Source organism: Chiroxiphia lanceolata, chromosome 4 (assembly GCF_009829145.1).
Source record: "Chiroxiphia lanceolata isolate bChiLan1 chromosome 4, bChiLan1.pri, whole genome shotgun sequence".
Taxonomy (NCBI): Eukaryota; Metazoa; Chordata; class Aves; order Passeriformes; family Pipridae; genus Chiroxiphia; species Chiroxiphia lanceolata.
Genome location: NC_045640.1, coordinates 47370492 through 47397634, shown reverse-complemented (window position 1 = coordinate 47397634; position 27143 = coordinate 47370492). Strand labels below are relative to the sequence as shown.

Genomic DNA, 27143 nt, shown 5'->3' with positions numbered 1-27143 from the left:
CTTACATTCTCTGTGATTTCTGTCACGTAAGTCTCCTGTAAGACTCTCTGACTTCAAATGCAACAGATGGTTCTTGTGGAAAGCTGAATTTCTGGCAGTTGTTTACAGGGGTTGTAGCTGCTGTGGCATTTTAAGGAAAACAGGGCTGCAGTAACTCCCACTTTCCCACTAGTTTACGATGGCTGGAGAATGCTTGATATTTGCTTACTTGTTTTCCTGTCAAGTGTCATTATGCCTAGTAAGAACTTATTCTTATTTCTTCACAGAATCATTTAAAAAAAGACTACAGAGCAAGATTCTGCCATGGAGGAGGGTAATTTGCATTTAAAGTTTTATTCTTAGATTCTGGAAAACTTATGTGGATTTTTATCTGAGAGCATAATGTCAAAACTGTATGGTGTATCCTATTAAACTGATCATACAATGTTTCCCAGATTTCTTGTATTTCTTAGTGGTGAGAGGAGCAAACAGTGCTGGGGGACAAAGCCCCAAGGTTTTCCTTTGTTTCCTTTGCTGAGGCAGCAAACTGTGGTGTTGCTATACCTAAGGTGCTCCTAACTAGGCTGCCTGAGTATGGAAGGAGTAGTCTGTGCAGACATTTTGCCTTTTGAGAAGTAGAGAAATGAAGCCCACACAGAGTTCCAGCGTATTTGGACCTTGCTGGTAAATGCTGGAGATGAGTTGGAGTATTTGTAGTGCTGTAGCATTCGTTAAAGGCATGTCAGAACCCTGTCAGGTTCTTGTTACTGGAATCCATTTTTAGACTTGCATTTCACGAGCTTACCAAATCTACCAAATCAGCTGGTTTTAAAGGTGTATAATGATCATTATGGGAGTAATACTCCATGTCTTTTCTAGTATTATTTTGGTTTTGATCAACATTGTCTGCTAGTGAATCACTCACTTCTGCCCAAAAAATATTTATTTCAAGAGAGACTTTCTTCATTCCAAAGCTCTTTTGCCTCAGGGAAGTAGTTGTGTGTTTTCTTTTATGTAGAGAGAATTCTTCATTCTCATCATAATCTGTGGCAGTGAGGCTTTTTTCTCTGGAATTCTTATTTTGACAAGTTTCTTTGCAGATATCTATGTGTGGAAATGATAGGTAAAAGTATATTGAAGCTGAGACTAGAGGAAATAATAATTTAAAATATTGAGAAGTAAGAACTTTGCTGCTTTAATATTGCTGGGATAAGAACATTTGATATTTTTGATTTAAAATATTTTTTTTCCTCTTCTTTCTAGAAGTAAGATTGATGTACAGCCAGGCCAAAACGTGCTGAAACTCATACAGGATTGTTTTGAAAGTAAGCTCTTATTTGGTGTTTTACTCAGTTTGCTGGTGAAAGAAGAAATAATTTCTTCTTTATATTATATTTAGTGGTAAGTAAATAGAAATAAAAATTAGAGATAAAATGGATAAAAATAAAGTTTTTCTCAGGGTCTTGAAAAGCACCCCCTTCCCAGCTGCTTAAAACTGTGTCTTAGCTGTCTTATAAAGATAATCTTTCCTGAGTAGCTGATTCCTTTCTTGTTTGTATTTACGTGACATTAGCAGCTGTAGCAACTCGTTAAAATAAATGAGACCTGGACAATTCCAAGATCCCCATACTTACAGTGTTTTCTCCATAGGTTGCAGCAGTGATCTTACAATAAACTCTCCAAATGCAACCCTTTACTCAGCTCCTGTTGTCAAAAATAGGAAGAGGACTTCAATGCAGAGCCAAAGTGTGAGTTAGTTATGGCAATGTCACAGTATAGCTTTGGGTACAGTTTCACTGGGGTACAAATTTAGTTCTGTAGGATTTAGTTCTGTAGGAGCATTGAAGAAGCTCCATATGCCACTTGTAACAGTATATAGGCTACAATTTAACCATCTGTAATAGTTGTTGTAATTTTTTTTTTCTTAGTTTGTTGTGCTCTAACAGTAAATATTCTGTAATTAGATTTATTTAATAGCTTATTTTCCAGATTTTTTTCTAGTAAAAGCTTTTTCAGCTCTTTGTCCAGGACACTTAAATTTTTTATGGTCTCGGGTTGGAGCACGGTGCCTTATTGCTGCTGGTGGGTATGGCTGTCTTGGACTCCATTGGAGTTGGTTTTGGCCACTTTGCTAGATATATGGACACAGTTCTTAGCTAAATGGTGAACAGTAGAGTTGAAAGGTGATGCTTGTACAAAAACTCATTAACTCCTGATAGTTATCTGTACAATAACTTTATATATATGTATCTTTCTTGAAGAGTGGAAACAAGTTGAAGGCCTTGTTAGTGTGCTGGGAAAATGATGCCAATAATCTAGTTAGTATATTTAATTTTAATGGTTTGATTCTATTTTTTTAAAATTGGATATTCCATTAATGGCAGGGTTGAGAACAGGCATCCTTTATAATGGTGTTTGTTTACTTTAGTTTGGTGTTAGAATACCATATAATGTCAAATAATTTCTTGCAAAACCTCAGCCTGTCTTAAGAAAGGTGAATTAAATTGTTTAAAATAATTCATTCTAATGAAAAGAATAGCTTGCCTGGAGGCTAGCAGGATGCCTGTTTAAAGCTTCATATAGATTTTTGCTGTGCACACTGTTTTTCCTGTTATTTGAAATTTATAGTTACTTCTAGAAAGTCTTACTTGATAGAAAGTTGAAGTGTTTAGTTAAAATAGAACTGTGATTCACATGAGTGTGATTTAAGGGAAGGAAAGAATATAATTTCTGTAGAAATTTGTATTCCTGTCAAAATACTGTTGCTTTATCAAATATTTTACTTTGTCTCATTATTCATTACCAACTATGACAGCCAAAGGCAGGATCAACCAACTCTGTGAAAAGAGCCTGTTATTCCCCAGAATCCTCACCTACATCACTGCTAAAACCAGTCAGCAGCAGAGGTTGGTCCCACTATTACTGAATTAAGGGGTTTTCGGGGTTTTTTGGTAAGGTTTTGAGTAGAGGAATTAAACCTGTTCTATATATATGGCAGGACAGTCATGTGAATCACCCTTGAAGCCTGCAATACATGATTATGTAGATGTTTCTAAAAAACCAGAGTCTCCTGTGTCCGAAAGCAAAAAAAATACATTAGAAGATGTTGAAGCACTGTGCCGAAGTCCTGCCAAGTTTTTGGACCCTGAGGATGATCACAGGTCTGTTGGATCACCTTTTCCTGTGGAGAAAGGGAAAAGTTCTCCTGTACTTAAGTAAGTAGAGCTGAACATGGCTGTGGTGTTACATCCCCTGTGTGCCCTCCACCTTAGGGTAAATCAACACAGTGGTTTCCATCGTTTATAAGTTTAGATTGTGAACTCATAAAAAATAATTCCAAGCTTTTTAGAAAATTTCCATATCTGTTTTTAGGAAGGACAGAATTATTTTTTATTAAATATTCTGGTGATAAGTGCAGCACCCAAGTGTAGGAAGCCTGTCAGAATAGACTTGAACTCTTTGCAGAAAAGTTCACCAAAGTATCAGCTTCTTAAGTCATCCAGACTTTTCAGTGAATCCTGTTGACAGTATTGACCTTAGAAGTTAACAAGAATTTGTTAAAGTAGAAATGAGCAGTCATCATTCCTCTCACTCTGAATAGACAAGTTTTTTATACGAAATAGAAAAACTTAAACTGTGATCTCTATCTCCCCACTGGAAAATTTGAAGCCCAACTGCAATATTGGCCAGTGGTCCTTACCACAGTTCTGCTTTCCTGGAGGGCTGAACCTGTACAGTAGATCATAGAGATGGACTGACACTGATCCCATTGATTCCCATTGATGGAGTGAGATTGGGAAGACAGTGTACCTACAGTCTAGGAAACCTGACAATTTCTGAAGCACATTAGGACAAATTAGGAATTTGTCTTACTGAGCAGCCTTTACTTTGATCAAGCGTCACCATAAGACTCTGTATTGCTGTGGACACATGCTGCTGTGCTGGGAAGTACTACAGCTAGGCTGTGTTTCAGCAAATTACCAAGGGGAAACTCACTCATAAGAAGTGAGACCCTGTCAGAAGGAGCATCTGTTCTTCCTCACAATACTTTATTGTGCACTCACAAGATTTATAGCAATATATCTGAATGCTGTTTTTCATACACAGATTATGTCTTGATGGCTGGAATACACCTGCTGCAGCAAAGAGCTGTGGAGAAGTTGAAAATTTGGAAGGACCTCAGACTGGGAGAGATGAGCAGGTTGTTCTTGTGCAAGGGACAGACCCCGTTGCTACATCTTCTGTGCAGAAAGAGAAGACTTTCTCTTCAGCTCTCTTAGCAGCTGTAGCAACAGGAACACTTCGACAGAGGTTTGTTTTGAGGCTTAATATGGAACATAATTTGCTATTAAAATAACTCTGGTCTGAATATCAGAATAACATCCTTTTATCTATAAACAAAGTCTGGGAGCATATTTTGTGATAGTTGAACATTACTTAAAAATGCCACTTGAGAAAGGGTTTGAATGGTTGTTTCAAAATTTTATGTAGGATTTAACAGTGCTCTTGGTTTTGTCTGCCAGTAAAATGGTGTGTTGAATAATGTCTGTTGAATAGTGTTTCAGACAGAGCCTGAGATGTTTTGATAGGTAGCCTAGAGGATTCAGGAAAACCTTATTTGATTTTGAAGTTTACAGTGAGCAAGCAGTCTTTTTTCAGAGCTAGTCTGGATCTGACTGGTTACATAGGAAATTGACTGTCCAGCATCTGTCCAGTTGACTGTCCAGCATCAGCAAGAAGAAGCAGGCCTTGTGCTCTTTTTGGAAACTTAAAGAGCAATGAATTAATGCATTCTGAAGAATGTTCTACACTGTGTTTAGGTGTTCTGGAATCACCACTAGATCTTAAAGATTGAAAGTCAGTTTACCCCACCGCCCAAAATGATTTGTCATTGTCGCTGCTTTCTGTAGATATTCAGCCTCGATATCACCTCCATCACCTCCTCCTGTGAAAGATCAAGATATAGAAATCGAAAATGAATGTGAATTTTTAATTGATGACTCAGGTGGTGCATCGTTTACTTCTTGGATTTCGATACCCAGTAAGAACAGAAAATCAAAAAAAGATGGCTCTGCAACTCCTGTTTCTAAATCTCAACCCTCTGAACAGAACAGGACACAGAGTAAGAAAGGCAAGAACAGGAAAACACAGGTTGAAGCACTTACTAAACAGAAACTGAATAATCTGGATGTCGGAGCCTTTGACATCAAAAGAACGTCAAAATCGGATCCAATCTCTAAGAGTGAAGGAAATGTCCTTAAATCTCAAAGCCAAAAGAGTACTCATACAGGTAAGTTCTTTAACAGCTCCTTAAACTTTTCCTTCCAGGTCATATTACTGGATTATTTTGTGGTGGTTTATTAGGAAATTATAATAAAGTAGATGAGAGACATTAATGGATTCCTTTTTGATGTTTCAGTTCCACAGTTAGATTTGGATGTGTATGAGGCAGTGAGACAGAGTGTCTTCACTTTTCCCATCCTCTTTGCCCTTCCTATTAGGATGTTAAAAATTAATTTAGTGGTGTCATCTTTCCTTATGAGCTGGTGTAGAAGGTAGGGTACCCACATGGTAGGGTACGTAGGGTAGAAGGTAGGTAGGAAGGAGGTTAAGATGCATGCTTCAGACTGAAGGGGATTGGGTTTTAGGAATTATTTGTGAAAAGGTTTGTAGCAGGAAACACTGAAAACTCAATAGCAAGCTAAATGTAGCATTTCTGCTCCCTTTTTTTCTGTTAGGAAATACTGGAAGTACACTAAAAAGGTTTTTATACACTATAGTTTAGAGAAGGCCTTCTTTTAGCCTTCAGGGACAAACCTGATTTAGTGATACCTTTTGTTTGTTTGTTTTCCCATTTTGATTTTTTGGTTTATTTTTAGGCATTCAGATGTCAACATGTATCTGTTTAATGTAAAAAGGTATTAATGGCCAAATGTTTTGTGTATTGATAGGAAAGACTAAAAAGGACGCACTTAGGCAAGACTCTCCAAACCAGAAAAAGAACACATCCTGGAAACCAGAAGCTGAAGAACTGATATTGTCATGGTCTGGATTGGAAACAGAAACATCTGATGCAGAAAAATGTAAAACAAGGGTGCTACCAAGTGAAGATTTGCCTATACCCTCATCTGGGCATCAGCAAGAACAGACTGTGTCTCCAAAAAAGTCTCTCAAGTCTTCCAAGAATCTGCAGTCAGCTTCAAAAGCTTCTCAGCATTTAGATAAGAGGAAACAAACTGCTAAGCGGAAACTTCCTAAGGTTAAAGTAGCTAAGAAAGTGGCATTAAGTCCAAGGAAGGAGCTTAAAAAATCTGTCCAGAAAAGTAGTAATAAAAAGCCTCAGTTGCAAAGAGAGAAGAGTTCTGACAGTGAACCTAGTGAAGAAGAGCATGAAAGAGAGCCTGTAGATTTGAAAGATGTGTGTACCACACCCTTGCATCAGAAATTGGGGACTCCCGTGATTCAGAAATTGGCTGTGTCTGAAAAGCCTAGAAATGTGTTGCACACATTAGAGTCACCTGGTGGTGCAAATAACCAAACTGCTGTGAAAGCACTACAGCATCCCATGGACAGTGTGAAGAATTCTGAAAAGAAGCAGTTGCCAGCCAAGTATTTAGGGAAGATGCCCGGAAAGATTCCTTGCAGAACCAATAAAGCTATTTACTCAAACCCGAAGGACACTGAGTCTCAAACAGATTCTGACAACTCTTCTGTACAGAACATGGCAAGGAAAAAACAGAAGTTATCAGATGTAAAAATAAAAAATAACAAAAGAAAACGTAAAAGGCAACATGGACCACAGTAAGCTTTTTATGTGATTCCTTACAAGCGTGGTATAACTTGGTAGATAATTAAACACACCTTGTTAACTTTTAACTACGAGATAGTTTGAGGTTGGTCAAATAGTTACTAGAGAAACCAAGTGGTGTAGTCAACATCCTGTTCTCAAATGTGGGTGCCAAATCTGGTGTCTTTTACATGAGGAAGTTTGTGCTGGTTAAACTGTTCTCATGAGACTTGTGTTGTAGATCCAGTTTAATACAGTCCTACCACCACAGAGTAACTTCACTGTCAGGTTTGTTGTATTTTTAAATGAAATTTGGAAAATACAGCACTTAATTCTTCAGCTATTGTATATATTTTTGTGGATGTAACTTTCTAGTTATAGGCAATCTTAAGACGGAAGTTTAAGGAGTCTAAAACCAGTTTTTAATAGTTTTTCTTTGCATTGTTTTTAATTTTTTTTTAATTTTTTTTTATGGTTTTGTTCAGGATATAAAATTATTGACCTACAGGTTCCTTTCATTAAATAAAATTGACTCAACACTAAAATGTACTAAGAATAATTTTTTCTCTTCTAGATATTCCTTTGTGGCTGAGAAGGCTGTGAACTATGAAAGGTAATTTCTTGAGTTGTCTGAAAACCTTGAATTTAATCTCACTTCTGCCCCACTGAGACAGAAGAGTTTGGTACTACTACCCCATTCCGTGCTCTACTAATGAAGCACCTAGTAGAAAAAAATTGTAATTCACACTTGAGGATTTTAAATACTGCATTAATACAGTTAATAAACTAGTAAAATTTTTCTTCCTGTCACAAATAAGGGGTCATAGTAGGTTTCTTGCCTTAGGGCATTTTTTTCCTTTGAGGCTTGCTTCCACATTAGTGTGTGATTTTGGAACAGAAATACCAGTGCTCCTAGAACTAATAGCAGCTGTACTAATAAAGTTGCCGTTAAGTGGGGTATAGAGCTGTATCTATGATCCAAACTTGTTGCATGTAGATAGGCATGTATCTTCCCCTTCATGGGGTGGGAACTTAATGACAAAGCAAACAGGAGTGACAGTCTGTGAATTTATTGAATTCTTAAGCAGTCATTCTGCAGAAAAAATTGGGATTTTTAATTATAAGGGAGACTACTGCAGACTTTCTTGGACGAATTTGTAGTGTAGGTTTGCTAATTTAGATAATTTAAATGCATCTTTTGGAGTTTAGGTGGATAACAGGTGAACTTGATTGGCACAGTAAAAGCAGTGAAGCACAGCCACAGATGGAGGAAGAAGGAAGGTGAAGGGTACTGATGCTAAGGCTGTAAGAGAGGTCCTGTTAGAAGTGATTTGATTGCTAAAGAATCTCTGGTGGAGTCACACATATAAATTGTCATGTTGTGGGGGAGATTTCATGACAGAATACTCATTACAAAGACAAACTATTTTACTGACCATTCCTTATAGTATGCAAAACATTTCTTTAAAGCAGTTCCATAGTCATGGTATATGGAAAATTGTTTGAAAGGTAATGTACAGAAGAAAGTATCTTTATTCTGGAAGGGAGAAAAAAAGAAGTTTAAGAAACCTGTTTAGAGAGGAGGTGTGAACACTAATTTTCTACCTGGTGACTGAGTAGAGGAGCAGTTGATGAATTTCAGACCTATGATTTCTAACTAGCAGTCATTTGCTTTAGTGTCTAATCACTGTAGACAGATGTTTAAAAGAAAAATAAACCCCAGACCACATGATTTGAAAAAACCTTAAATTTTATATATATGGTAGTGCTGTAATGTTCCTTTGATATTTAACGTCTTTCAGCAGGTTTATTTTTATTCTTTTGCAGTGGGCCTGTTCTAGAACATTGTGATAAATTTGATTCCAGCACTAAGTCTTGTGAACAGTATGATACATCATCAGGTAATGTTTAAAGTTGATATTTTCTTGCATTTTATGTATAAGCTTCTTATAAACTGTAACTGATGGTTCAGTAATTTCTGTTATATTCAACTTGTCCAAAACAAATGCGGATTTTATTTGCTGTGGTTACATTTCTGTCCAAGTAGGTGGTACACTATGCCAGCTTTGTTGTGTTAGCTTTGGAAGAACAAGCCCTCCAGGGTTTGGCATCAAGCCTACTGGGATAAAGTTATCGCTCCAGAATATTTTGAACACATTTTTCAGGCTCCGTTTCAGTTTGATGTGTGATGGTACTAAATGCAATCACTTCAGGCCACCCTGGACCAAACTGTACAGCCTGATGGCCTGTTCACCCAAGAATATTCTGGTTTGGGGTGTTTTGTTTGGTTGGTTTGGTTTGTGGTGTCTGGGTTTTTTTTAAAGTTTTATTTGTTTGATTTGGATTTTAAGTTTCACAACATGAGTTGCACATGTTGTCATAATGAACATGATCCCTGGAGATAAAAAGTCATTTTGTTAGTGTTTTAGAGCCAAAAGTGAATATGCGAATGTTACTAGTTCATGCAGTGCTTTCTTCAGAGACCTAATTTTGTGTGTGTTCTTGTAAGAAGTTTATTCTAAAGCTAGGTTTGAGTGATATAAAGCTGAATGACCTTACACTTTGTCATAATTTGCCAAAGTGTGTTTTATCAGGAGGGATAGGTCTGAGGAATATTTACTTGAATATATAGTTTTCATGTAATTTTCAAGCTTACTGATTGCATATACTGCTTATCTACATTGGGTTTCATACATGTTTATAGCAAAATGTGTTAAGAGGGAACACTATCGTTGGGACTTGTATTACCCTTGGTTGCTTTTATTTTAGTGGGTATATTGAATAAAAGTCAGGAATAGTAAATGCCTATGGTGGTGGTTTTTTGAATGTGTTTACAGAGACTTTTGATGACTTGAATTACAAAGTAAGAGATCCGTTGTCAGACAACATAGCAAGGCATAAAATAGGTAAGATTATTTAAAATATCATAATATAAGTGTGTAAATACAAATGTATTTCCAACTTGATGTAAACTTTGCTGAAGGAGACTGGCATGCAGCTGCACACTGAGCTACCTGCACTGAATGTATTCCTAAACAACTGAGTCAAGACAAACCCACAGTTCAGTGAGAACAGTACAAGTTTGTATTAGTTTTATGCAGTATGACTGACGGTGCAAATAACCTGCCTTCTGTGGTGGTCTGAGTCTGGATAGGATGGAACAATGTGTGTGCAGTCGATTGCAGTCCCAAACTTGTCTGTTTTATATTGGGGTTTTTTTTATGGCCTTCATTATTATTTTATGCACAACACTTTAGTTGTCTACCTTCAAAAACTATTTCATCAAGTTTTTTATATTTACCATTTTTAACATTTAAATATCTTGACTAATTTGCTCTTAGCTCTTAAGGGGCTTTTATTCTTCCTTACAAATACTAAAATATATCTTACTGTATTCATATATGGCAGCTTAGACAACTTGAAAGTTGAGACTATGTAATAAGTACATCTGAAGATAAATATATGAGAAATCTTGGAAATACGTGGAGTTTCTGTTGGCAGAAGTGCCATTCTTCTGGACCTCAGAAATGGGACTTGTGAATCTGGAAGAGGAGGAGCTGCATATGCAGTCTCTTACTCTCCCCTTGCCATAACTAAGGCAGTGCCTTTTCACTGTTGCTAATGAAATCCCTGAGATTTAGGCAGGTCCTTAGTCTTTGTCGAGAGCTTTGTCTTCACAGTTGTAGCATGTTTTCTGTCCTTGTGCTTGAGCTCCTAAGGTCCGTGTCTCAGTGATTCACTAAGATACATAGAACTAAGTATAATGTAAAGTCAGTGTGGTGATTGTTTAAGAAAAAGGAGAGTGAAATAGTGATGTATGCAAAAGAGGGCTTTTGTCAATATTTGGATCCCGTTTTCCTGTCACGATAGCAATGTGATATAAATATCAGCTGGGAAGTGCTGAACCCCCCCTTGTGATACAGCAAAACAGGAAAGGATACTTAATATTTTCCATCTCTGAATTTTCCTTTCATGTTTAATATGAATTATGTCATCCTTCAAATTAGTAATGCCTTCCAACACACCTAACGTTCGTCGAACGAAAAGGATACGGCTGAGACCTCTGGAATATTGGAGAGGCGAGCGCATAGACTATACTATGAACTCTTCAGGTATTAGTTCCAAAATACCTATTTGCTTCCTTCTGATGGGGCAGTAAAGAAAAATCTGTGGGTTGATCTTGTACCATGAGGACTTTGAGATGCTTACTGTTGGGTATTTTTTTTTTTTAAAGATTATTTATGGTCACTAGCTATTTAGTCACCTTTCCATGTAGTCCTTTTCATTCCTGATATTCCCTTGTCAGCTGAAAATAGCATCAGGAGAGTATGTTAAGTTACTTTGCCTTCACTGTTTAGAGAATAACAGAACAGTTTCTCTGTACTAGTAGGTTTATTACATCAGAGATTGTGTATGATACTGGAAAAAGAGACAATCTGCTGGATCATTCATTGGAGCATTTCTCTTTGTGTGAGGATTGTTTTCCAGAGCAGATACTATAGTATTTTATCCAGTTTCAGTGTTAAATTCCCTAGGTGAACAAATATATCTTGTTCTCTTGGATTTTTTTCTGACCAATGCAGCCTAATATTTTGTCTTTTCTTAATTAATTAATTTGCTTGAGAATAATATTTCTTTGTGTTCCTAAAATTGATATTTTTTCTTAAAAAATTGCTTTCATATCATGGCTTTCTGAAATGCTCTGTGACTGAAATTTGATAAATATTATTTTCAAAATATCTCAAGTTGCCTTGCACTCCAAAGTACTTAATAATGAAAAGCTTTTTGGTTTGTTCTGGCTTTCTAAAGTATATTCTCTGTTAAAATGCTTGTTGGTTGTGTTTTAAGGTTACTGTGAGTTAGTGAACTTTGTTCAACTTCCTTTTGTTTCAGGAGGGCTTGTGATTAGTGGATTAGTGCATCCAGAAACACAATCTCGCAGTAAGAATAGACAGAGGAAGGATCGTCACAAGCAGAAAGCCAACAAAACAAGTATGAACACAGACTTTTTTCCTTTTGATACTTAAAAACAAAGTTATCTGTAATCAAATACTCTATTGCTGTAAGATATTCCTCCTGTAACACTTGATTCTCTCTGTGGGTGAAAATGATTTTATAACAAAATCTATTAACGTGATGTGGAAAAACCTGTTCTTACTTTATCTGTAGCAATGCTGTATATTCTTGTTGTAAAAATGTTAACTTTGCAGAAGAAAGGAAGAAATACAGAACATACCCAGAAGTAGTGTTGTGCCTTTAAAGCAGGGGTAGAAAAAAAAATAAACTGTACTTCTGTTTGTGTTTAGATCATGATGCTAATGTGCGCAGTTAAGGTATAAAAACTTGTGGTCGTTTTACTGATACCTGTAATATCACATCTAAAAAAGCAGTATATGGTGTTAGTAGAATCTCACGCTTTTGTAGGTTAAATACAAAACCACAACGTGGTAGGTGAAGAGGGAGCTTTAAGAACAGTGCATAAAATGGTTCAAAGTGGGCAATAAATCTGTGTTTAAACAAACAGTAAGAGGAAACTTAGCTAGAGCCTCTGTGGCCAGAAGATAATAAATATTTAGGTAGTGTTCAGAAAAGAGAGTCAAAATTCAAATGCCAAATTATTTTTGCTGTGCAATCTGGAAGATGTTTCAATGTTGAAGAGCCTTTCTTTGTGGGGACTGTCTAGAACTCTTGTTTGAAACTGAAACATTTCTCTGTGAAGGTATAGAACTAATAAAACAAATACTAACAAGAATGGATAATGCCATATGGTCCTAACACAGTTCTAAAACAAATCAGGGCTGAAATAATAATCAGAGAAATAAGGAAGAAAATGGTCACTGTTGGTAAAAATATCTGATTTTCTGGAGTGTTTCATGTGAATTTTATCCCTTAACTCAAGAAGAAAGTGGTAGGACTAGAGAAGGTTCAGGGAAAGCTCATCAAAAACATGAAAGGACTTCTGTGCAGAAGCAACTACATAGCGAAGACTCCTCAGCCCTCAGGAGATTTCTGTGGCGGCCTGAGAAAGACCTATAAAATCACAAGTGGTGTGGAGAAGGGAAATAGGAATAAATTGTTTTATTGGCTTTTTTTTATATGTTTGTTTTTAAACCAAGAACTAGAAGATGTGGCAGGAAGATATGGAGAGCTGAGTTCTTTAGCAGAATAAGGTGGCCATTCTCACTATGTGCTTCCTGCCCCATAATACTGTGGATAAAAATATTTGTGTAGATTCAAGACGAGATCTAGATACATTAACAGGAGACTTAACAGCTCTAAATATGTATGAGCTCCAGGTTAGAGGTGGGAACTGTTCCATGGTAGTGCCATTGCTCTGTTACGGCATTTTTGGGGATGGAAGGAGTACCTGCTTTTGGCCACTGATGGGAGACAGGATCCTGGTCTAGATCAATCAAGTACAGTTTACATCGTAATATAAATAATTTGCAGTGCATGTGAACCTGAGCTGGTAGTGACTGTTTATGTTGTATCTTACAAGAGCTGTTGGTTGCTTTGGGTGCATTTGAACTGTCTTCCAGAAGTGATCGATTTCCTCCCTAACAGACATCCATCCTCAGAGATCCTTTGCTCACATCCTTCAGTTTTAGTGATGCATATAGGGACTGTCAGCTGAGTAAAATTTCTAGCACGAATTCTCAAATCTTATTGATACAATAAAAATTCTGTTGTTATAGCTATAGAGTTACACCTGATACTGCTTCTCTTTATACAGAGATGGTTATGTTGGAACAGAGCTGTTCAAACACAGCAACTTTCTTCCTACCTCTGACTGTCTTGGTGTAAGGGTATTTAAGCAGCCATGAGTGCCTACAAAGTGCAACAGCTTGCCTTTAACATGCTGCTTCTGGTTGCTTTTAAAGAAATTTCCTGTGCACTGTAGAGCTAAAAATGTCTGCTTATGAGAATTCTGCAAGAGAGCTTTGGGATATTCTGTTGTGAACATATTCCAGTATCTATTTTCTGTTTGAAAAGTGTAGAGTTATTATCAATTCTTAGGATATTTCCTGCTCTGGAAAAATCCTTTTTATTATATCCTTTTTATTATAGAAATAGTTCTCAGATTTACAACATACAGTGAGATTCCTGTAATGGTATTTCTTGAGAAAAGGAAAATTGGACATGTGCTTAGTCTTTAGAATGCTTTATCTCTTAAGTCTCCTTTATCAGCAATAGGTAAAAGCAAAAAAAACTGGTCTTCATACTTCATCCTGTATTTCATATCCTCTCAGCATCTGTTGCTAGAAAAGCACTTCTCTGAAAATACAGATACTTTTGAATAAATACTGTTGTTAATAGCACAGGATAAATAGTTGGCATTCCCCTGGGAAATTTCTTAGGATTTAGAGAACCTTCATCTATTACACAGAGAAATTATTTCAATGAAAATTACATTTTCAAGGAATTGTTACGGATGGTTTCCTTTTATTTAAATGAAGTGTATTCAGTCTGTTTAATTCACTTATTAAAACAAGTTTAAGTACTTAACATGTGACATTAGAACTGTGGAAAAGTTGTAGTTAAATAAGTTTTTAAAATGCATAGTGATAATTTTTCTGGTTTTGTTTTGGTTTCTTTGTTTCCTCAGATAGAAGAGAGATACCTGCAAGTTTGGATCACAACCTAGCCGATACTTCTAAGCCAACCATTGTACTGGACCCGGAAACAAATGAGGAGGTAGTTCTAGGTGAGTTGAAGGATGTGCCCAAGGGACTTTGTGAATTATATAAGCTGTGTTTAGACTGATAAGAAAAAAAATTGTTCATGCCACATTGAGCATAAAAAGGTGAACTATTGAAATATTCATTGCTCTTCTGGAGAAAGTTCTGAGGAAAACAAAAAGTGTCTTGATTTTTTCAGCTAAATATTGAGTATAGCTTTTGAAGGTGTTGCACTGAAACAATATGTAATGCATTGAGCAAGTAGCAAGACTAATTATATGATAGCATTAATGCTAATCTCCTGGACTTTTTTGTAGAATGTGTTAACACTGAAAGCAGTCACGCTTGCTCCTTCAAAGACGAAGCGGTAGAAATATACAAAAATCTGAATACATCTGTTTTTGCAACTGGTAAATTGATTTTGAAACCACTTAAGGAAAAGGGACACCAGTTTGTCCACATGGATACAATAGTAAGTGTGCTTTTTTCTTATTTTTATAAAACTGACTGTGTAAACAGGAGATCTTAGTGTGGTTGGAAGTAACGTATGAAGCTGACGGGTTTTTCAGGAGTTTTCCCTCCCTTAATGCGCATAAATGTTAATGAATCATTTGCTAGAGATACTTTACATGCACATTGCCCTCTGTGTCATACTAAATCTGTATGTCTATGTGCACTTACTGTCTAGATCTTGCAGGCAAGACAGAAGTATCAAATAAATAAGATGACCCCATCCCCCTTTTGAGTTGTGCGTCTTATTTTTCAGCAGTGTGGGGGGAAAAAAAGGGATTGCAGTTCTGTCAGCTTATTTTGTTTTTTATCTTTGTAACAACATGTGTGCAAATGTTTTCTGGGATAACTTTCTTAAATGTTTGCAAAGGAAGCATTGCTAATCTTAGAATCCTTTGGCTTTCATTAAGGCTTTCCATATTATCCGTGGCAAAATTATTGTTACGTTACATAAGACATCATATTATCTGACTACAGGAGACTCCTTCTATGTTCCTCCAGGTGAGTACATGTGTCTAAAACCAATTTGTTGGAGGTGGTTGAAACTGAATTAGCGTGCTAGGAATCAAAACCAAACTTAATGACTGAAAGAGAGACAGAATAGAAAGTGGGAAGGTATAGGGTTGTGGAGAACGGAATGTGACACAACGCTGGACATGGGTCGATTGTCTAATTGTTGAATGCAGTGACTCACATACTGCTTGTTCGTGTGAGTTGGCCTCAGAGTTTTGATGACGCTACCAAGTTCTAAGAGTAAATTTCTCTTGGTATTCTGGTTCTGTCACTTGCTTTAATGTTGGGGAAACATCACAGACAGCTTAATGTAGTGGTAGCTAATATAATTGTTTTGGTCATCATCTGCTTGCTGTTTTCTTCTATGTAAAATTATGAAAATCCATTTGGGTCAGTTCTCCATATTTTGTACTTTGTACTTGATATATGGAAGGTGCAGAATATCTTGTTGAATGGGTCGTAACTTTGTATGAGTTGTTGAGCATTTAAAGACCTGATTTTGTCCTTCTAATGTAAAAGTAACATGAATTCCAAATGGGAAGCTGTCCGTCAGTGATTTAAGATTCTAATCAGAAGATTTTGTAGTACTTGTAAAGCAGACTGTTCATGAAGGTGTAGAAAGCTTTTGTATAGCTTTCTTGTGAAGGGGCTGTCTTAGAAAATGACAAGTTAGCCCTTTTTTTCTGTTAACTTTTCAGCACGATGTCCTGGTTGAGCAATCATTGTTCAATTAATGCTCGATGCTTTAAAGCTTTTTTTTTTTTGTGTGTTTATTCTTAAAAGTTTAGGGCATCTGCAGAGGCATTTTTTTGCTTTTTGGGAAATTGGATTATATAAAATGCTGGAAGTTTCATAGGACCATAAGGATATATAGTTCATCTCCCATTCCTTCCTGCTTCTTCCTGGCTGGTCTTAGTATGGCTGGATGGGCAATGCAGTGTTTGTGGCAGGTGATCTCTGTAAGTCATTGTGTGGCTCTATATGAATGTTAGGATGTTGCTCATTCACAAAACCTATTAGATGATTCTATTTTGTGGTCATGTTAATGAGCAAATCTCAAGTGAAGATCTGCAGGTAAGTTTTCATTTTATTGATAGTTTATTATGCAGATTTTATTGATCGTTTCTGTAGGAATAAATTAAACTCAGTCACCTTAAAGTTTTATTGTGAGTTCTGAGAGCTGAGACCTCAGGCCTGTTACATTCTTTTCAGTAAAAATTTTCTAAGCAAAGATGCACTTTATTCTTACCACAGGTTAAAATAGGTGACACTGGCTGTATTCCCTGTCATTTCTTTGAAATGCAATGACCTGTCTGTAATAGTGGCATCCTAGATTAGGAGCTAATTTTTCTTCTGCTAAAATATATGAAATAAAAATACACTTGGCTGAAGATAGGACAGAACTTGAAAAATTGCTAGTGGCTCCTAAAGAAAACTTACTCTTTTTATTTGTAGGAAATGGCTATAACATACGTAATCTTCTGAACGAAGAAAGTATTCTTCTCTTCACGCAACTCAAAGTCAGGTGAAGAACCTTCTGCAGAGAAGTTTGCTGAAACACTTGTCAAGCTTTTGTATGTTCTGGAGTTCTTTTTACATACAAAAAATGTTTGAGTGTGCCCACCTTAACATTACAGATTAAAACAGAGCAGGTGAAGTCAACATAAGAGTTGGGAACAAAACCAAAAGAACCTTAGTAGTTTGCTTTCAAACTAAAATGAGATACTGAAGGGCCTCACTTTGCATCAATTACTGTTCTTGTGCCATCCAGTGACAGAAAGATACAAGTATAAAATCTGTGGGTATATTTATTGTTCCAAATTGTATCAATATGCTTAATCTCCCTAAAGATGCTTAGCACTTGAAAAAATGTTGACATCTTCAGCTAACATCTGATAGATAGTCTTAACTGCGTGGTACAAACTGCTTAGAATAATCTCTATTTAAATGATGAACCTGCTGTTTGCATTCCAGTAATTGTTGTCTGGGAGATGGGCTGCTGAAATGTTTGTGTGCTGGGGTCCAGCCGCCTTCTAAATATGCTAATGACAGGCATTTGTTCCTTGTCTGGCAGCTGTATGATTAGTGCCTCTGGTTCCAATAGTAAAGCAGGAGCTTTTAAGTAGGAGCTTATCAGTTGTGTCTTTTGTATGGAAGCTGTGGCCTGATTAGCTCTGAACATTGTTGATAGCTTTATTTTGTGTAACAGTGATAGGTCATTGCCAAATGTATTACTTTAATAGCTCCTTTTGATTTCCTTGCTGTGTTCGGGGTAGTAATAAGGACCTTTGGGAAAGCTGTAATTATACTGTATACTCCAGAAGCCAAGTCTAGACAGCAGATGGTATACATAGCATTTGTCTTCCAAGCTCTTCAAGGTTCCTTCTGACTGAAGATAAACTACAGCTATTCTGATAGGGTCGTTTCTCTCTCTGGTCACTGCTATCCTCAAAGAGAAGGAGATAAGGAAAATTGAATTGGAATAGAGAACTTTTAAGGACTTGAGGATTGAGTATTGACCTCATAAACGATTTTGGCCATGATCTTTATGCTAAATCTAGAGTATACATTAAAGTAGGAAAAATGAATTGGCTTTCAGCTGCCAGCTAACTTTGTGTGTCTGTGAAAGAGCTTGGACACCAAGACTGCCATGCTTCTGTGAAAGATCCTTTAGACTGGGGAGCCTGAGATAATACTTTTTGTGATTCTCTTTCAAGTAGTAGTTCCTATAGCTAGTGCATACTGACAGTGGAAATACTTGGTAGGGGTTATGTGATATCTTTGCATTCGTGGCTGGGTCACATGTAACTGGGAAGATGAAATAGGAACATGCCTTTTGCCATTTAGTTCTGCCTCTGTCTTGATACGAACTATTTGTGTCAGAGTTCAGACTACACAGAAGGAACTTTTTTCCCAGCTTCAACTTTTGTAAGCAGTTTGAGTTAAAATAAAAAAAAAAAGTCAGTTACTAAATATGAGTTTGATGTTGACAGCTTTTTTGAATTTTGCACTTGAAATGGTCTCTTTGAGATCAGAAAGATTCAAATACTGTCCTTTCTGTGATGGAGCCATACCAGCTACCAGATGGGCATATATGCTGTCTCCACTGCTTTAAGGGATCCCACCCACTAAAATGTTTAGTTTTTAAGTCTTTCAACTCCTCAGACCTGCAGAGGTCTGGAACTTTGCCGCTTGGAAAATGAGTAGAGGGCCAGCATGAAACCCAAGTCTCTGCTTCTAACCCAAGCACGTGTCCCCGTAGTCAGGCCATGGATGTGATGGTCTCTGATCCCAGCAGCTCATTGTTTCCAGTTGAAAGTCAGAACAAGAAAACTTTGCAGTTGTGTTAAAGGCCAGGGAATTTAGAATGAAAATACTCTGCAAATTTTCTTCAGTGTTACCTGTCTGCAGATTGAGCAGCAGATGGATACTTTGTTAAGGGTTTAGTGAAAGTGTATGGACTAGGGAGCTCATGGCCCTAAAGGAAAGCATGGATGATGTTGTGACAGAACTCAGCAGACTGTTGCTTGCCAGTGATGTGTTTTCATTTCGTGGACTCAGATGAGAAGTGATACATTATCCTTCTCATATCAGGTAGTGATGTGTCTTCCCCCACTGCACTGTACTGGCACTCTGCAGCAAGGTTTTGAGTTGATTTTCTTTTGGGTCAAGAGTAAGTGGTGAGAAATATGTCCTTCAGGATGCTTCCTTAGGCAGAAGTAACGTGCAGATCTTTTCCTGACACAGGCTGGAAAGTGCAGGTGTTCAAATGCAGGTTTGAGGTCAGCATGCCTGTTTGTGTTTTCCTGATTCTAAGTCTAGGAGTGTCAACAGAATAGGGTGGATTTGGTAAAGTATATCGTTTTTTAGTCTGTGTGGGTTTGTTGCTTTCTGGCTAGTTGGTTTCTTGGGAGAGGTGTCCTGTGTGATTCCAAGAGAACATTTTGTAGTTGGATCACATCTCAAAATGTTTGTGTTTTACTTCTTTTTTTAAGAAGCAATACCAGTTGTGCCAAGGGATGTTCTCTGGAATATTGCTGTAGCTTAGCAACACTTCTACTGTTTGTCAGTAGATGGGGCTTCAAGCACAGTTGTTTGTCCTTTGCTGGCCTCTGTGTTCCATCAGGGTCTGATTTTTGAAAGAGAGGAAGAAGTGTGTTACAGGTGGAGATAAATTCAGTTGAATTCTGTTGCAAGGAGATGTAAATCAGTTGCCATTAACAGTAGGACTTGGTACTAAATGTTGCTAGGTTCATTCTGTTAGCATGGGTGTTGTACTAGTTGCAGCCACTTTCTCAAAATTGTTTTTTAAATCATTAATGCACTGCAGGAGTTGTTGAGTTGAGCTAGGTTGTTTGCTGTTGGCCTGGATTACATTTTAATTTTTTTTCTTCAACTGGACACTTGTTTGAAATTTGCTTCTGTGTCATTAGCCTGAATGTAGTGTGGAGAGGTGCAAGAGGATCTTCAGAGTTCCAGGACTTCTATGGCTGCTGAGCTCTGCAGCGTGTCAGTAAGTAATCAGTTGCTAGTCAGAAGCAGCAGCTGATGTTTCACCTCTGCCTGGTCTTGTTTTGGCTCCATTTTTGTGTACATCAGGCCAAATTGGATACTGCAAATAAAAAAGCCTTTTCCAAAATGTGAGAAGTTCGCATTCTTCTTCCTGCTTATGTGTGATTCTTTTCACAAGTATATTTTCTACTCTGCTGAGTAATCTCACCTGGTTTAGCCAGGTTTTTGTTGAGCTAGGTTGACATTGGTTAGCCAGTGTTACCTGTGGTGGAATGAAGTTGGGAGCATTGCTGTGTAGGAGACATGGCCTTTTCTGTTGACTGTGAGATATACATACTGTTCCTGGAGGATACATAGTGATATCCTGGAGGATATCCCTGTCTTAGTATATTAATTCATTACTTTCTGTCAACAGTAATTGAGAGAGCTGGAAACAAAAGCCAAGTCACATATTTCAGCTTCGTGTTAGTAGGTACATGTGTTCTGTAGTAGGTACTGTGGTAACATCCAGAGACTTGTTTTAAGATGATTAACTGAGAAGTCCCACCACAATAAAACATCAGAGTTTTGAAGGCTTTGGCTCCCTTTTAAAAAATTACAGGTTAGTAGGTTCTTTTGCAGATCTGTCTTTTTGTAGTTCTGTTTGGTTAGAAAGCTGTTCCTGTTTTACTAAACAAAGCTTTTTGCATCTTAAAGCAGCAGAAGAATGATTGCAGAACTGTCAGATATGTATGCACATCCATGTTTGTACAACTCTGTAAACATAAAATAGGAGATTGTGAGCTGAGTAATTACAGAAAAAAAATAAACAGGACCAATAAAACAAACTGTTGAGGCACATATACAGCTTCTTCTGTTTTTCAAGTGCACAGCTAAATTGATTATCTGCAGATGATTTTAAATTAACATTTGGAGAATACAATAAACCTAAAGAGCTATTTCCTCATTTCATAACAGCTGAAAAGGCATTTCAGCGCGAAGGAATATTTCTTACATTTTTACTGATGTATAGACTCTGCACGATGTCTTTTGTAATACAGGATTTACTTTAAGTGGTGATTGATTGCAGATAATACATCTAACTGAAAAGCGTGGACCATGCCTCTTTAATGGTATTGACAGCTGTTGTAATTGAATATCTTAATCTTTCCAAGCTGGTACGTTTCCTTTACAGAATATCCTGTCACTTCGTGGATGTTCACAAATGCAGTCAGAAGAGATCTCAAAGCCAAACTTTTCTCAGATTGCATGGACAAGCTTCATTTAGGATTTGACAACCAAAGTGATTCCTATGGGTCAATTCTACAATGAAAGCAGTGGATGATCATCAGTCAAAACAGTCAGCTGCAGATTATTAGGGAAGGAATACATTAAAGGGTGTGCCTCCGGAGCTGCCCTGTGTCCTGAAGCCCACCCACAAAGCTTCTGTTCTGATTTGCTTCAGTTAAACTTCTGTGCCCAAGTAAAGGTGCACACAAAGGTTGTAAAACCACATGTACTTTGCACTTCTTCTGCAGTTGTCCCTTGTATGGAGCACAAGAGGAACAATGATTGAAACAAGGAGCTGGAAGAAGCAAAGTGTTTACTTTGTCAGTCTGACTGTTCAGTTGAGATACAAGTCTGAAAGTATTCACAGGAAAAAATATTAATGTCCAGAATAAGACTTTTAACTTCTCTTTGCACCTTGATAGCTAAGGACTTTTAAATTTGAAAACTGAAGAATTCCAGTACTCTTGACTAGTATTTAGGAAGTTGCTAAGTGGATGCAGTAGCTGTTAACACATGTTATTTCATTTATCTTATTAAATTTTTTCATTGTCCTGGTGTTTAAAGTTGCCTTTTCCTGAGTTTTCAGTAACAGTAACTGAAATGAGAACTGATCAAGATGGCAGATGCATGATAATGCTGTGTGGGTATCAACTGGAATCAACATACCATAAAGAAGAAGAGGAAAGGAGTGATATCAGAGGTGTAAACATAATGAAGAGCTGTATTAGTGTCCAAAGGTCTTGCAGACTAGGTTATGCAAAGGGTTTTCAATGAAACTCAATAACTTTGGAAAGAGATGGCTATAGGTAAGGGTTTCTGGTGTTGGTGCCATGAGGACACAGCTGTCTGTACTGGTAACCTACCCTCTTGGTTTGCGATTCTAATAGTGATATGATTAGTGTGGTTTAAGATCATTATGTCATCTTCTCTAAAATGACAGCATCCAGCTAATGAACATGATGTACAATCCACTGAAAAAGATGCCTGAATTTACTGAAGTTTATCCTTTCTTTACATTAGCAACATTTTTGTGTTGTAGTACAGTGGGAGTAATTCCAAGAAATGAAAGTTAATTATGAAAAAGTTTTTTTCAAACACAATCTGAACTTGGAATTTTATTGCTGACGAAGACAGAGCTCCCCTGGGATGCAGTAGCCTATACACTGAAGAAACTGAGTAGTTCTCCTATATTTCAGTTAGTGCCAAGTCAGCTCAGAGGCTAATTAATCAAAACAAATTTACAATTAAGCCCAGGAAGGAAGACTAATTAAGTAGACAGTTAAGAAAAGTGCTGAAGAAGGGAGCAACCTTAAGGGGAAAGTATGAGACTCCCAGTACTGGCCCATGAAGGACAATTAAGTGATAATTGCAGAGAAATTTTTGCATCCAGCAAATGCTGTCTGCCTTTTATTATGGCTGATTTTTCTTATTAGTAGAAGGAGACATTTGCCTGATGAGCAACTAAGCTTTACTGTGGACTCTTAAGGTAACTCAGAGGTAAAGTAGAGAGGTCGCTGCAGGAACAAATTAGAACACTGCTCCCATACTTGAACAGTATTTTAGGTAATGAAAAACCCCCGCTGTGTTTTAAAGATAAACTTACTTCAAATGTTTTCTTTATTTGCCTTTTCATTTTGTGGCATAATGAGTCCACGTTAACATTGTGGATAACTTTTCAAACACAATTTTCAAAAAAATTACATTGAGTGAACTATCAGAATTTAGAATACCTTCATTTTGTTCGTTTGCTCACCCCACTGAAGTTCACAGAAATCATTACTTTGTCAATTACTTTTTTCTGTTGCGTACATCCCTTGTATTGAGTTTGCATGGCCAGGTAGTTTGGAGGCGGGTGGAGGTGCTACTGGGGAGCTTCTGTGAGAAACTGCCAGAAACTTCCTTCATGTCCAACAGAGACAATGCCAACTGTCCCCAGTGTGGACCTGCCACTGGCCAAGGCCCAGGCAGTCAGAGAGGGTGGTAGCGCCTCTGTGATATCATTTAAGAAGGAAAAAAAGCTACTGTGCAGAAGTAATTATGGGCAGAGAAGAGAGGAGTGAGAATATGTGAGAGAAACAGCCCTGCAGACACCCAGGTCAGTGCAGAAGGAGAGGGAGGAGGTGCTCTCGGCGCTGGAGCTTGAGATTCCCCTGTATCCTGTGACTGTAACTGAGTGAGTGATCTCTCCCTGTCCTCATCTCAACCCAGGAGACTTTTGTTATGTTTTCTCCCCCCCCCCATCCATCTGAGCAGCTTTGGTGGGCACCTGGCATCCAGCCAGGGTCAACCTACCACAGTCCTGCACCCGATGCTGCATGACATACCTGCAGTTTTTGATTGGAAAAAGGAGGAGGGACCTGTAACAGGAGAACTGCTTTTACTGAAAATAGTTTAGATTCTCTTCTGAAGGACTGCTTAAGCTTGCAAAGCTAATCTGTGGTGAGATGCTGAGGGCTGCAAATGAGGTACATGCCCCAGACCTCCTGTGTCCCTCCTTGATCATTTCCATTGAACTGTGATGCTAATGTAGTACAACACTTCTCTTAATTAATTTGACTTAGCATGGGCTAAAAATTTGCTTAAATGTCCACCCTTTTTTTTTTGGGCACTTATCTGGAACTTGAATTATTTCAGAAATTACAATGAAGGGTTGTATCCTCAAATATTAATAAAAATGTTGATAGTAATTTCCTTTTCTTCATGAAATTCCATGTGTACATGCTGCCGCTGTGATGCACTGTATCCTTCTATAAAAGTTGGCAGTTGTGTACTTGAAGTATCTGCCCAAGGTGTATTTTTGTCTCCTTTTTTCTTCTTCCTTCTCCTTGAAACAGGCTGTGGAATGAGGCATTCACCTGCCACTGTTTCAGCTCAGCTGCTGTATCAAGTTTCAATCTGCTCCTTCATTTTTTGTCTTGCTGCCTAAACTAATTTCTTGCCCTATTTGGACGCATTTCCCTTACCAAAGGTTTCTTTTTTGTCTTTTTGCTGCTTGCAGGGATTGAATAAATTTTTTAACTCAGTTCCAGGTATTTGAATTATTTCAGAGGTGTTCTTGTACCTGAAGGTTCCTTTGCTACCTCTCCTACAAGTTTTGTACAGGGCCTGGCAAAGCTCCCAGTTTTCACTCTTAGAGAAGTGATGCAAAGCTTTCTTTGGCCTCCATTCTTTGTAAGGCTTTTGTGTAGTTTTAATCCCAAGAAGGTCATCTTAGGATGTCACTGGCAAGGTGTTTGCTGTTGTCATCATCTGCTGTTTTCCTGGCTGCAGAAACAGAACTGAGACTGCTTCAGGCCTGCATGGTTGCCCTTGAATCTCATCCATCTGTTCAGACTGACTCTGTAGTGCTGAAAGAATCCATCCCAGCACTGCTCCCCGTGGCCAGACTTGTCCCAGAACCTCGTAACAGTGTGCTTTTTGCTCCTCTTGTAGCACTAATTCAGCATGCTGGTGACTTCCTTTGCCTTGGCACAATCTTGCCATGGCTCTGCCATCACTTAGGCACCATGCCATACCCTGATTTTGTATTGGCAGGCTAGTCCAGGCATTCACCTGCTCTTACATCTTCATTCCTCTTGCCAGTGGGAATGCCATTTGGTACCAGCTGGTTTTGGCACAGAGGTCTAGCGTGGCAGCACATGCCCACTGCTGCAGATGTGGGTGTGGATGTAAGTGCCCTCTCACACCCTGTTGCTGCTTGACTATTCTGGTAAATGCCAGGACAAAGTAATCTTCCTGGGCTTTGATGTTTGTGCGGTGTCTAAGAGGGAGTCTAGACTGAATGAGCTGTAAAGCTTGGGTGGTCCCTCAGGATCAGCTTCATACACTTCTCTTGGAGATGGAGCTGAGACCTGCCAAGCTCATTTGATATATCCTTCCATGTGGAACTGCTCTGTCTACATAGTTCAGAACCTTTTATCTCTGTTCTGTCCTACTCAGTGCCATGGGTGGAAGTGTGTATTTCTAAAGCATGTTAGAGTATTTGTGTACACACTTGGCATCCTCATTGTTGTGGTAGCTGTGGAGAGGTCAAAAGGTACAGAAGGGATCAGGAGACAGAAGCTCATATGTGGTGAAAGAGAGCTTACCTGTATCCAGTGCAACTGGATACAGGTGGTCCTGCTTGAGCAAAGTGTTGGACCAAATGCCTTCCAGAGGTTCTCTCCAATCTCAGCCATCCTGTGAAGTCGGAGACTCCCATGCTGTGGAAGCCGCTCTTCTAGAAGTATAGTTCATGCTTGTGTTGGGAAGACCCTGATGCTGTACATCCCAACTGGAAAGCAGCCTTTTCCATGTCACACAGCAGGCCATCCATGTGGCAACTGGAGTGTGGGGTGTGCCAGAGCGCTTGGCTGCTGGTGAATGGCCACTGCTATCCGTTTCTTCACAGTAAAGGACAAAACATACATGCTGAGTTGTGCTGCAGCTGTCAGCTTTGACTTCCCCTTTCTGGTCTTTGCCCTGAGGAGTCCCTCTAAGGCAGACACATACCTGGGTTTGATGAGAAGGCCACTGCTCAGTTTGGGTGAATTAGCTAACAATCTTCTGCACGTAACATTGTACAAAAACGTATTTTGACAGTGTTATTTCCACTTAAAATTCTTAACAGCAGTCTTTATTCTGTGCAGGCTTTAAACCAGCTTGAAATTTGGCATCTTGTGCAGTCCAGGCTATCAAGTGGCTGCTTTTCCCATATAACTCTACATGTGGAGTAGCAGTCCTCAGCTGTGACTTGGTGTGGTGAGTTGCATCAGACGTTATTCTCTGAGCAACTGTTTTAATTCTTGGATATTTTCCCTACTGTAGGCAGTTTTGCACGACCTTTGGGGCTGTGGACCAGAGATTGGGGACCGTTTGTGTAAACTTGAGTTTAAATGAATTAAAATACACACAGGATTTCTATAAAAATAACATGAAACTCACATGCTGAATACTGAGGCCTCTAAGTCCTTCACAGAATACAGCTTTTCAAATTAGAAATAGCATAAGAAAATACATGCAGAGCAACTATCAGTGCCACAACCAGGTGTGATTTTGACAGCTTCAAATTTTGCACAGATGAACACATTTGTCAGAGACCACTGTTAGTTAAATTAAATTAGGTTAATGTGCTCTTTTGAGCATAATTGAAATTATACTAATATTTTTATTGATTTGGCACCGGAGTAGGTGAATGCTCTGATGTCCTTGCTGCTGTGAGTACAATTTGCTGTTGTTCCACTTTATTGTCTGGTAATTCCCCAATATTGTGGCACAGATAGGCCTATTTTAAACTGTGTTAATTTGAACGAATTTCTGTTCTTTTTGTAATTTAGACCAAAAGCAAGAAATACATTGTTGGATACCTCTTCCTCATAACCTTACCTGCAAATTGAAGATCATCTAATGCAAAGGAATTCTAAAGAACACTGAAGGTTTTCATCTGACACTCCAGTTTTAGGGGCAGGTTGTTTCATTGATCTTAAAGATCTTTCTTCTGTGTAAATAATAAATACATAGCTTGTTGCAAATTATTTTTTCCTTTGTATCAATAAATATTAAGTAATGCAAATCAGTTTTGATCTCTTTGATTTTAAATAACTTTAGAATTGATTTTCTAGCTTTCCATGTGGTTTTGAAAATGCAGGTAGTTATATGAGTTTGGCTTGTAAATATTTATAGATAATGTAAGTTATCTTGAGTGGCTTCAAAGATGCCACCAACTGAAATTTTTCAGCTGTTTCTTTGGAGTTGTTTAAACTTTCAAAAGGGATTGGAAAGTAAAATAGTTTCCATTGGAAAGAATCATAGAATCATTAAGATTGGAAAAGACCTTTAAGGCCATCGAGTCCAACGATTAACCCAGCACTACCAAATCCATCTCTAAACATGTCCCTAAGTGCCACATCTACACG

General features: G+C 38.0%; 1 protein-coding gene across 6 annotated transcripts in view; it reads left to right on the top strand.

The window, feature by feature from the left end:
- CENPC (centromere protein C) overlaps positions 1-26795 on the top strand; it is a 28259-nt gene extending 1464 nt beyond the window's left edge. For 2 of the 6 annotated variants that reach the window (XM_032685340.1, XM_032685345.1), the window contains exons 2-19: positions 267-313; positions 1243-1304; positions 1630-1727; positions 2795-2885; positions 2978-3194; positions 4087-4290; positions 4890-5269; positions 5931-6780; positions 7341-7379; positions 7976-8047; positions 8594-8667; positions 9604-9672; positions 10774-10878; positions 11660-11758; positions 14373-14471; positions 14763-14917; positions 15366-15456; positions 16924-20820. In XM_032685340.1, the coding sequence (XP_032541231.1) occupies positions 267-313; positions 1243-1304; positions 1630-1727; positions 2795-2885; positions 2978-3194; positions 4087-4290; positions 4890-5269; positions 5931-6780; positions 7341-7379; positions 7976-8047; positions 8594-8667; positions 9604-9672; positions 10774-10878; positions 11660-11758; positions 14373-14471; positions 14763-14917; positions 15366-15456; positions 16924-16997 (2826 nt within the window). In that variant the 3' untranslated portion in view covers positions 16998-20820. Of the gene's footprint in view, positions 1-266; positions 314-1242; positions 1305-1629; positions 1728-2794; positions 2886-2977; positions 3195-4086; positions 4291-4889; positions 5270-5930; positions 6781-7340; positions 7380-7975; positions 8048-8593; positions 8668-9603; positions 9673-10773; positions 10879-11659; positions 11759-14372; positions 14472-14762; positions 14918-15365; positions 15457-16923; positions 20821-26564 lie in introns of those variants that run through there. The other 4 variants (XM_032685341.1, XM_032685342.1, XM_032685344.1 and 1 more) reach the window with 4 other exon arrangements.
- Positions 26796-27143: the final 348 nt, after the last annotated feature.